Raw genomic sequence first — 12,146 nt, forward strand, 5'->3', positions numbered from 1 at the left:
GTGAACCAGAAGCATGATCACACAGACCAGACTAAATTTAATCAAAGTGACCGAAATGACTGCTTTAGGTTTGTGAGCAGGAAATGCTGATTTTACTAATAGATTTATCTTCTTCTGTGATGGGGCTTTTAGTTATTTTCTCAAAGAGAGGTTGATTCTACTTGATTGGTAACCAAAACGTGTTAATTCTGAGCTAAAAACTTCTACACTAAAATTAGTCTCCCCATTCCTTTTTTTTTTTTTTTTTTTTTACTATGAAGATACATATGCTGCAACTCTGCATACTATTTAAGCAATTATGTTGCTTAAGAAGCAGGTTTGCATTTCATATCAGAAAATCATTTTTTAACAGGGTTGCTGTTTTTTTATAGGTAATTCATCCATTTTCATTAAAGATTTGTATCAAAGCACTATCTGGTCATTGATGTAATTAGTTATCTAAAAGCTTTAGCAGCTTTATTTGCAACTGACAAGCCCAGCATTTTTGGTGGCTAAATAGCTAAATAAAGCTGCAACTGAATTTGTTGGGCAGTTAAGGAAGAAAGAGAAATTTTAACCAAACACTTACAAACCACTTCTTATGCTGACTTCACAAAGGAAGCACTAGCTGTGGTGAAGAAACCACACTGGCATTTTACAGTTATTTTGTCTATAAGATTTTAGACCAGTAGAGCTCTCACAGCTACATTTTATTCACAGATTGAAATAGGATAATTTCTGCTTCTCTGACTCCCTGTTTCCTGAATGTCGATTAGCCTTACTGGTTGGACTGTGCTAACTGAATAAACTAAAATGAAGAAAATGCTCTTTGTACCTGCAGAAGAATTAAGTTGGTTTCATGCCTGAAAGCACTGTGGGTCCACTCAGCTTAATATTTCAATATTTCATGTAGAAATTGCTGCAGAAAGCATGTTTTACATGGTCTTTTTTTTTTTTTTTTTTTTTCCTTTGGATGTTCAGCGTGAAATTATTTTATTAGACTTTGTAAGCTTCAATCTCATTATAAACATAATTTCAAATGGTTACTGTCAAAATATGTATTCAGAAAATGTCTTCCATTTCTTTTAAACATCTTTGGAAATACCAGTAATTTTTCTTTACCAAGCAATCAAAAAGGGCTGTCTTATCTTGGATGAGAACTAGATCCTAGCCCTAGCTAACATCAGAACAGACGTTGCCCAGATCATTATCTCTCCAGCTTCCACTAAAAAATCCATTTTTGACATTTACTGAATCCAGGCTCTGTAATACCAGGACAAGAACTGTAGCCGTGCTGTCAGCAAAGGTTTGTCTTTTCTTGGATTGCTCAACATTTTATCACAGAGAGGCTGTCTGCTCAACTGCCTTGGAAACACAACAAGGCAGAGGTCATCTCTCATATAGCTGGGCTTTGGAAATTAACACACACCTCCAAAATCCACCCTGAGACAGATCAGCAGCCAGTGCAGGCCCTGCAGCAGGGTCAGACCGTAGCCTTTGCACAAATCCCTGCTTAACAAGCAGAATGCAGGCTGCCGCGCTCTGCACCTGCTGTATTTTCCAAGGCAGAAAGCAGGCTGAATTAACCTGATTTCTCAAGGTCAGTGCATTCACATCTTTTGAAAAATGGGTGGGCTAGCTCTCAAGAAGGGTGCAGACCATTTCCATCCCTTAGCAAAATACAACTTGAGCACACGAGAGCTCTGACAATGCCATCATTACTGCCGGGCTATGACTTCACTTGATGGAGAGTGGGCCAAATTCCCTACTGCTGTAACTCACTGACGTCAATGGGGGAAGGTCAGCAGGAAACACGGCCTAGCGGCCGAACAGCATACAGGAACACTATGTAACTTTCCAGCCGGCGTAAATTATCCCAGCGGCATAAAACTGGCTGTCCCAGAGGTCATTAAAACACTAATGGCGGCAAGACACTTCCTGGCCCCCATGCATAGGTGGCAGTGGGTTAAGAACTAAGAACAAGTTAAGAACAAGTTAAGAACAAGATAACTGCTTGGTAGCAGTTAGCGGTGTAGAGCAGGAAAAATCCAAAAACGGTTCTGTGCCCAGCAAATACTGACATGGCAGCTGCGGACTACCTAGGAGCCAGGCCAGCCAGGGAGACGTTTAAGCCACACACTAGTTCCACCTGCTGGAATTAGTTCAAAATCTCACTCTATATAGAGCTTTACAGCTACTCCTGTTACTGGCAAATTGCTAAGCGGGTAAACAGGGCTGGTATATGAAGTTCTGTCCTCTCATAACTACATTTAAGAGGAACTGGAAAAGATTTTTTAATCTAAAAGAAAGAAAGATCACTAGGACAAGATGCTAATCCCATAATAAATTGAAAAAGGCTTTGCAGGAGCTCAGACCTGCAGTGAGACAAACAGCACAAATGAGCCCTGATTTTTCCCTCCCCAAATATCTAGTTCTTCAGGTCGTTATTTTTTCTTAACCAAAACCTTACCTAAAATTCTTGTAGAAGTCAGCATTCATCTTTGTTAGTATTTGTTGCATTTGCGTTTGATTCTACATATGTGCAACAAAAAAGGGGTAATTTATTGCAAACAGAGATAGGCCAGAATATTTTTCCATGGGGTCATCCCTGCTCTCCCTAGTCTTCTCATATGCCTATAAGGGCAGAGCACACTGTATGGAAAAGCTCCGCTTCACTTTTTAATGTAGGACAATTCTCACATTGCAGCTCTATCATGCTTCAACCTAATTCAACTTCAGCTTACCTGAGAGGAGATGACCTCCATGAGGATAGCCCACAATTATCAAAATGGAGAGTTTCCATCAAAATACAGCACCATACTGTGGACCAAGCTGAGTACTCAAAACACAGAATGGAACACTGATGACTTACTTCACGCTCATAAAATATTTAAAATGTATATTTTATAGCAAGGCTATTAAAAGGTACTAGTTTATAGCAAGGTTATTGTTACCATGTAATAAAGAGATCTAACTCATTGTTAAAAAAATGTATAATGAAAACAGTTTTCTGCAAGAAAGTCGTATTGCAATGGCTAGACAAAATTACAAGTAATCTTGGCTGCTGGATTCGTGTTCTCACAGTCTGACAGACTAGTGCAACAAAAGCAAAAAGACAAGATATGGTAAACAGACTGATGCCCTACTCAGGAAAAAACAAGGAATCTTCAGGACTGCAGATTAGGCATTAGTCAAGAGCAAATTTATTCTGGCCTTCCTGTAGTTCATTGTAGTTCTGCCCCAAATATGTCATTTTCTCTTACCCTTCAGCTAGTACTACATAATAGTGTAAGGATTATAGTGCTATAAGCTAAGTATTATGACTAGTGCATTGTATGTTCAAACAGTCATATACTTTCAGCCTTTAAAGAAGGGTTAGCTTTCAACATACAACAAGAATGTCTGATGCAGAACAAAAAACATCCTGCCTCTGAACACCTTTTCTGGTGAGACACATTATGGGCCCATTCGTACGTTCAGAAGTCAGGAAAGAACTTTTAAAACCTTGTTGTGCTCTTCCACAGACATTGTTTGGTGGTGACTCTTTTCTACCATGATTACTAGAGAAAACACTTTCATGTTTCGTGTATACCTTCATGCTAGCACTAGCCTACTTTACTTCCACAAGAGGAAAAAATGATGCCGAGCTCCTGCAGATGAACAGGCTGGCTCACCTGCTGCCATGGTCATTACTCACTTCTTGTTTGCCGTCTGAAAATGAACGGTCATTCTGGAATAATTCTTATCCTTCTGCTCTTCTCTGGTGGCAGATGTAACAGTGAGGTCTCCAAAGAGGTCAATCAGCCAAGTCAATCGGGCAATTCCACTGAAAGCTGGGAATCCTGCTTTCTTTTCATCAAGGACACTACCTGTTACAAGAGCAATAGAAAGGCTTAAGAAATGGAAAAGAATAATGCACTCTGCATAGGAAAGGCTGAAGAAACTACTGTGTTGCAGGTTTAGAGACCAGGGTGTAGGAAGGCCATCAGTGGATGGACTGAGCAGGCAGTCAACAAACGCAGTCAACCTTGAAATGGATCAAGTCGGCAAGCTATGACAGAGACGGCTACACAAAGAACATATACAACAAGCCCCTCAGGACGTAATGAGGGCAGGATGGTGTCTGTGAATTCACAAGGAAACAGAGTAGGGAGAAAAAAATGCTCAAAAATCTCTCCCATTTCTTCCGTGGCCAAACATGATTGTGAAAGACTAAAAGTCCCCATTGGAAATGGGACACTTCCTCAGAGCTCATATTGGTATTAGAATGAAGGAACAGGTCACCACCACCAAAGCACAGGAGAGATGCAGGAATACTCCCTCCACCATACAAGGTACAGGCATGTGTTCTTTACCAATTGTAGCAGAAAGATTAGCATACAGCTCATTGAAGACACTCATTAAGGCAAAGGTGTTTTCTCAACAGTTCTGTAATTTCATGGAAATGTACAGAACCGATACTTACGTGTCTAGTCAGTTTATAGGTGGACTGTTATCTAAAAGGTCTGCAAAAAGCCTGGAAGGGCTGGCAACCCTATGGACCAAGCAGACAAATGTGGTTGAACCTCAGTTTCTTCAACTACTGACCTGTGAAATGCAATGTTCCTTTCACTAGGTCTTTCCCAGCCACTTCCTTTTTCAGCTGCTTGTACTCTTCAGTCAGAAGTTCAATATGTTCCACATGAAGAACTTTACCTACCATTAAAAAAAAAAGGAAAAAAAACAGGCCAGATTAAATAACAGCTTTCTGCGTGAATCAAAGGCACATCTAAGCAGTAAAGGCTTCACCATCCACCAGTGGGAGTTCACTAAAAATGCGCTCACATATATGGCTGGCAAAATGATGTCAGGAGGAAAAGCAAACAGGCCCTGTGCTAAGGCATCAGTTTGAGTTTATGATTCTCAGAAGATAACAACGGCAGTGACTACAGTAACAGTAATGACTATGTTTAATGGAAACACTGCAATGAAACCAAATACTCAACTAAAGCTGAAACATTAGTATTCAAAGTAAAAGATGAATGAATTCTTGGCCTCTTTCCCCTCATACCTTCCTGTTCTGCATTTTTCTTCCCAGAGTAGTAGGAAAGAAGATGAAAAAAAACCCACAGCACAATACTTAGATCCAGATTGTAACAATATGTTAAGGAGTACCTCCTCCATTGCACTTAATTGGGCTACTCTGGAATAAAGGATATCCAATACGCATTGAATCTGGCCCTCATTCACTCTGTGTTTTTCTGGAAGGTTTCCAGGAGAGTCCATTTAGATTGCTGACAGTTGCTGCTTCTGCTTCAAGAGAAGAGGCATAAATTCTGCTCAATGGAAAGCCATTTGGCTGGCAACAAGGCAGTAAGTGGTGTTGGTGCAGGGAAAGAGCAAAGCAGAAATCCTATACCTCCGGTGTTTTAGGACAAAAGTCACAAAGGAAAATTTTAAGAAGCAGTGGTATAAATAGTGCAGCTTGTCCAAATGATTTGCACTCTGCTCCTGTCCAGCCCTGTTCTTTTTCTTGCAGTCCCATACATCCCCACTTACTGGCCTCAGCCGAACTGCCAGCTTCTCGCCCTTGGTACTGCAGAGATGGGACCATATGCTTTCCACGATTAGAAGATCCTGCTTGGGGATAAGCCTTCTTTCAAACAAGGACGCCTTGCTGGGCCACAATAATGTAAGCAGCTGTGTGCAACCAGCATGTCACAAACAGTAGAAAACAGGGGAGCTGTTTCCAGCTTTATTTACAGGGAGAGAAAGGACAGGGAGGTGTCGAGTTCAATGGCTATGTTCCTTAAGTGCTTTATTATCATTGTGATAGAACTTCTCTTTAACAACATTATTAGTGCCAGAAGCCAAGACCCTTAGTGAGGATAGACATACTTTACTCCTAGCTTTGACATTTCTGTATTTATTTCCCTATTGGCACACATCTTAAATCCTAGATTGACACATCTCTGAGATAGGCGTACTCCCTTGCATATCATGACTAATAGTAGACTGGAAAGTCCTGCCTTTTGGGTCTTTGGTGCTACCCAGCAGCTAATGCTGTTTACAGCCTTGAGATCAAATGCCATCATTACCTTTCTGTTCAGCCATCTCCCAAAGTTCATGGGCCGCCTTTGCAGACAAAGCCATGGGGTACTCAACGAGGACATGTTTCCCAGCTTCTAAGAACATTCTGAAAGGATTACAAGATCAGTCTTTAAAAAGTATACTATCATAATCATTTCTCTCCACTGTGCTAGCTGCTTCTCATTCCCACAGTCAGCACAACACATAGTGACAGAAATAAATCGCAACTCTCCTGGCAAGGATGATGCGGTGGCTTAAACATCAGTAGAGCTGAAGTTCAATTCTGCTTTTTCCACAGAATTCCCTCACTCACCTACAGCAAATCACTACAATGCTGAAGCGCTGAGAACAGCAATTTTAATTCACAAACATTTGAGTGTCTGGAGGGGGTACTGGAGTGCCCTTCCACTACATAATCTGTGAGGAAAGGCTTTGAATCTTGTTTTAAGCTACCTAAGCTACCTATGCACAGACCCATAGGTATGTGACTGGAATTACTAGGGAAACTAATGCATCTTAAATCTGACTCTATTCCAGGGCTTATGTGTTACTCTAGGGAAGTCACCATCATTTACTTCAGGTTTCTAGTCTGCCAGTCTCTCCTCAGGTATCCACATCCTTTCCTGCAACAGCCTTACACAGCTCCTTTATGCTTCTAAGTTAATGTGGAAGGTGGGGACAAGGGAAAGCAGCAGGAAAAGCAACTCAAAATACCTGATGGTTTCTTCGTGGCTTCTGTTCTCTGTACTGATGAAGGCTGCATGGATCTCCCTGCTTCTCAGAGCATCTTCCAGGCTAATCTGCTTGGCTTCATTAATACTGCCAAAACTTCTCCTGTGTATTTAGCAGAAATAAAACCAGAGTATAACTATTTCAGTCCATTCTTCCCAACTGCATGTTGTGAAGCAGCACTTAGAAATTGTTGCCACGGACCTCTGTCCTACTGAGCTAAACCAAAGCAGAACAAAGGAAGCTTGTGATCCAGAAAGAGCAAAGCACTTACAGTCAGAAGTGGAGTACACAAAAGAACAAACACATGGGTCAGGGTGTAGGTGGTAGCATCAGAAGAGAAACCATCCAGTTGTTGAAGAGCAAAGTGTTTTTTTTTTAAAAAAGCATTGTAATAAAAGAGCAGTTTTTAAAACAATAACTTGAAAGAGGACAGTGCACCTGTAAGAAAACTTCTCCCCGGTGAGTTGTACAACATGGACAAAAGCACCTGAGTTGGCAGTGCCACATGCAATGACAACCAGCACGGAGAAGCAGCAGAGTGACAAAGCAGATGCTTGGCTATGATGGCTCATGATCTGCAACACACATGTCGTGTCAGTGCTAAAGGGAAGGTTCTCTTGGCCAACACCCTGGGCGCATCTCCACCTGAAAATGAAACACACACCTGCCCGTTGCATTAACAAAGACTGGAGTAGATAGCTTGATAGTGTTATGACAGAGGGGATAAGGGCATGCCACGAGCAGGACTTGAGAAGAAAGACAGCAAATGTTTGCATTTGATTGGAATGCAAAGAGCAAGGCAGTATATCCAAGCAAGCTGCCTGTGAACTGTGTATTTTGACAACACTGTTTCTCAACAGAAGTAATGGAAACCCTATCTTTAATGTTGTTCAAGGCTAGCTGTAGCACTAGCAAAGGCATCAGGGAACCAAGAGAGTATCTGGCAGGGAGATAAATTGGATGACCTAATGGGTTCTTTCAGTCTCAAACAAGTCTGACTGCATGATTTAAATATAGCTGGAAAAAATACATACACGGTCTGAGATCTATACATGTACCACTTAACTATTTAAAACCTTTATGCTTTGGTGTTACGGGGCAGATGGTCTGGCAGAAATACCTCAGAGGGTGATACATGCGTAACAGTCCCATTAAATTTCTATTGCTCCAAGCAATCAAAAAAAAAAAAAAAATGTCTCTCTGAGAGGCAAAATTACTGTGAATACTAAATTATAGCATTTTCTTTAAAGACTTCTGCAGTTTCAGTATCTGGTTTAAAAAAAAAGTAGAATTTTATGAAGTTGCAGTGTGAGGAGCTTTGCAATAAATATTTTTATGAAACTTTTTATTTTTAAAACATTTTAAAACTTTGTAAACGTTATGTTTTTTAAACATTTCTATAGATGTATACAGACATCAGCTCACTAGTTTGAATATTTTAAGTCTGTACATCCTGAACCTACAGAAAATTTCAGCCAGACAGAACTGCACTTCTTTTTATCACATAGATCCTGAAGCAAGGTCTCAGTTTTTATTTTAGAGTCGTTTTTGCAAGGTATCTCTCTAAGGTAGCCTATTTGTTCTCTCTTGCAAAGCTTTCTGTACTCATTTCCTAGCTGCCACTCAGAATGACAGACATATTTGCATAAACTTTCCCTTTGCAGACAGCCCTCACTGTAAGAGAAATAGAAAACTTCCACTATTCATTCCCTGCCTCCATCAAATTAGTCCTCCATATGGAAAGGCACACACACCAGAAGAAAGAAACATTACAATATACATATTACACATTCTAAGAAGAAATTTCTAACCTGGATACAAATCCAAGGAGTTTCAGATGCTCAGAAGGGCTGGAAGGCATCGGATTCATCAAGTCTCGGATCCGTGCTAAGCCAGCAATTCCAACTCCAACCACCACAGTTCCAAACATTTTTTTAATCTGACAAAAAAAAAAAAAAAAAAAAAGTATTTTACCAGGGAGAGGAGCAGCTGGGAGGGGAGGATGGATTATTCTTTAACTCCGCTTTCATACAGCCAAACCTTATTCAGATGTCAGCAAGTAGCTAAAAGAGATGTGATGCTATAGGTTACCAAGCTCACTCAAATCCCATTGAAATGTGGTGAAGTGGTTCAGCATGTTGTAAGACTGGTCTTGAGACTTGTATTTAACAGCTAGTGTATCACAAAGTCCTTCCTTTCCGTGGATGGAAGGCAGACTTCAAAACATTTTTCTATTTATAACATAGCTTCCATGCTGGAAAGAAGCCAAAAGGTTCTGCAAACCCAGCAGAGTTTTATATAAAGCCTGATGACTTCCTGAGCGTCTGCAACACAGCCTGCTCTGGGCTGCCATAGGGCCATAACAGTGTACAGCAGTGCAGCCAAAATACTTTAAGACAGGAAGCAAGTAACATCATTTTCCCCCCTATGTAACCTCTGGCATGCCATACGGTGTCAAGATGGAACCAACCATCTGATAATTTGGTCAAGATGCTTGCTTGACATTTATTTCCATGCACGAAGAAAGCTCTATGATCTCTTTAATGACAAGCAGGCATGTCCTAAAGATTTACCTCTCCCAAATGCACAACCCTGCTGCAGTTGCATCATAGGGAGGATGAGCCAGGCAGCACATTCATGGCCAGGCCACTGGTAATAAACTCTCCTGTCTGTTTTCTGATTTGCATTGATATGTTGAAGCAGTAGGCAACCGGTGTAATCTTTCAAACCTCAAATAAGCGCTGTTCCCTCACCCCAAGGACCAGCAATGCTTTGTAAAGTAATTTTAAGATTTACAGGAGAACAGCCTAAAACCAAGCCAAGTCAGCTTCTCTGCATTTTTGTTAGCTCCATCCTACTGCAGCTTCCTTTCATACTCTGTTTCTTCTCTTTCGGTGTTCTTTCTGCTGCTGCCAATCCCTTCACTTTCAATCACTTCCACTACCTGTGATGAATAGGCTACTGAGTTCACCCATGTCCCATCAAAATTTGGCCTAATGGTTCAGCATGTCATAAAGCTCGTCTTGAGACTCATATTTAACAGCTAATATGTCACAGTCCCAGCACAAAGTTCTTTCCCTCACAGCAAAAACCTCTTCCTAATATCTACTCATCAGTTTCCTGTGTTACCTTCTGCTGTCTCACAGCTCAAACCCTTTTGAGACTTAAATGGACAATTCCACTCCTCCCTGTACTCTTTGTCTGCTGGGTCACAGTGCAGCAGCACAGCCCTGAATAACTGTTCTGACAGTGCTACAAGTTCACAGCTGCTAAGAAACTACATCAACTGGCACAAAGAAAATAAATAAATCAAAGAAAACCCCTATCCAACCACATCATGTCTGGATTTCGGTTTTCTTTAAGCTTCTGCCTCCATATATATATATTCCTGTCACTGCTGAACTCTCCTTTCTTTATACGTGCCAGAAGTGTAGAAGTGACATGTTTAATATAAAGAAGAGCTCTCCAGGAGGATTAGAGTGGCATGTTTTTACCAAATATTTGACATATAAAACGACTGCATTTATAAAATTAAAGCATTTATAAAATGAAAGAGGAAAGAGAGATGTACAGGGTTCAGAGAGAGAGAAAGAGAAATGGAGGGCAGCAGGATAGCTTAACCCCATAACCCATTTTCAGTTACACACACACGCAGAACTCTGGGCTGGCTTCTCAGCTACATCCACTTTTCTCTTCAACCCATTCAGCTCCGACTTGCAGGATGATCTCAGCTAGGAAGAGCCCCTGGAGGTCACCTGACTCAAACCTCTCCAGCTGCACCTGGGCCATGCTGAGTTCTGATCGAACCCAGGGACTGAAATCCAGCAGCTTCCCGGGGCCCTTCCTGCAGTGTTTGACAACCCCCACAGCAAAAACTTCCTAATATCTACTCAAGAGTTTCCTGTGTTGCCTTTTGCCATTTTACTGCTCATCTCCTAGAAACATGTGGCTCTGGCTCCTCTACAGTGCACTACAGACAGATTCAGCTTGCCCACCATCATCTGCAAGGCACTTTCTGGCATTCCAGCCAGGCAGTCCTCAGCCTGGAATGGTGCACGGGGTTATTCTATCCCAAACACGGAGAACCTCTGCATTTGCTTTTACTCAACTTCATGATGTTTCTGTCTGCCATTTCTCCAGCATGCCTATGCCCCTCTAACTAGCAGCTCTGCCCTCTGGTATTTTGACCACTCCCCTCATTTTTTTAATTTTAATTTTTATTTTTTTCCATAGATTTGCTGAAGCTGAACTGCATCCCATCATCCAGCTGGTTAGTAACAGCATTTAACAATTTTGGCTGTTATATCAATCCTTGTGGGATGCCACCAAGTGACTGTGCAAATTCGATGGCTGTTGCTTGAACCTTGTGTCAGAGCTCATAAATCTTTAAGCCAGTTTTCCAGCCATCTTATACCTCACTTAGTTCACGTATCACCAAATGGGTGATAAGGCTACTACTACAGGAGACCACACACCAAAGGCCTCACTAATCAAGCCTAAAACCATTCACTATTTTATTCTTGTCGACAGCACCAGTCTTTCTCATCATGGGAGGCAACTGGATTGATTAGGCACAATTTGGCTTCTGCAAATCCAGGTGGGTTTGCTGCATTGCTTTCCCAGCCTGCAGTTCCCAAGACACTCACTTTCCCTCCTTGAAGATGAGGGCAATACTTGCCCTTTTCCAGCCACCAGGAACCTCCCCTGATCGCCAATTGGCCTTGCAGTGACATCTGGTACTTAGGATAGGCACACCAAGCACCTGAAGAGCCACATCCCTGTTTGTCTCTGCTGTGGGCAATGCTACATTTCCACAGGCTCACCCATATCCCATCAAAATTCGATCCCATCAAAAAATCGACTGTCAGTAGACTCAGAAACCTGAGAGGACTGAGGACAGGCTTTACTAGTGAAAGCCAAAGCAAAAAAGGCACTGAGCACCTTTAATTTTCCTTTGCCCCTGGTCCAGTGGAGCAGCAGACCCTCATTTGTTTTGGTTGCCAATGTACCCACAGAAGCCCTTCCTGTTGCTAGTTTCAGCTCCAGCTGAGCTTGGCCTTTCCCAGCTTTGTCTCTGCAAGCTTAGGCACTGTCTCAGTGTCCCCCCTAGGTACTCCTTCCTGGCTTCTGCCTCCATGCACTTTGGTTTTGTGTCCGAGGTCAGTCAGGAGCTGATCCACGCCAGTGCTGTGCCACACGTGGCTTTGCTCTCAGCACACTGGGCCTCGCAGCCCTCCAGGGCAGTCTCCCACAGGATCTCATCAAGCAGATCCACCAAAAGGACAAAATCTGCTCTTCTGAAGCATGTGGTTGTAATTCTTTACCATTTTGATTCATAAAGGGCTCCAATGTAGGTCAGGACCCAG

The 12,146-nt window shown here is 41.9% G+C and overlaps 1 protein-coding gene and 1 long non-coding RNA gene across 3 annotated transcripts in view; both read right to left on the reverse strand.

Moving 5' to 3' along the window:
• Positions 1-12,146, reverse strand: part of BLVRA (biliverdin reductase A) — a 31,812-nt gene that overhangs the window by 4,632 nt on the left and 15,034 nt on the right. Inside the window, exons 1-6 of one of the 2 annotated variants that reach the window (XM_035318422.1) lie at positions 8,821-8,956; positions 8,592-8,719; positions 6,763-6,882; positions 6,057-6,154; positions 4,567-4,674; positions 3,677-3,848 (exon numbers count right to left, since the gene is read on the reverse strand). In XM_035318422.1, coding sequence (XP_035174313.1) covers positions 3,677-3,848; positions 4,567-4,674; positions 6,057-6,154; positions 6,763-6,882; positions 8,592-8,710 — 617 coding nt within the window. In that variant the 5' untranslated portion in view covers positions 8,711-8,719; positions 8,821-8,956. Of the gene's footprint in view, positions 1-3,676; positions 3,849-4,566; positions 4,675-6,056; positions 6,155-6,762; positions 6,883-8,591; positions 8,720-8,820; positions 8,957-12,146 lie in introns of those variants that run through there. The other variant, XM_035318421.1, reaches the window with a different exon arrangement.
• LOC118162321 lies at positions 368-3,663 on the reverse strand. The gene is made up of 2 exons (XR_004748393.1): positions 1,983-3,663; positions 368-1,952 (listed from the first exon to the last, which is right to left on the reverse strand). It is a non-coding gene; the product is annotated as an uncharacterized LOC118162321 (long non-coding RNA).

Source organism: Oxyura jamaicensis, chromosome 2, assembly GCF_011077185.1.
Source record: "Oxyura jamaicensis isolate SHBP4307 breed ruddy duck chromosome 2, BPBGC_Ojam_1.0, whole genome shotgun sequence".
Taxonomy (NCBI): Eukaryota; Metazoa; Chordata; class Aves; order Anseriformes; family Anatidae; genus Oxyura; species Oxyura jamaicensis.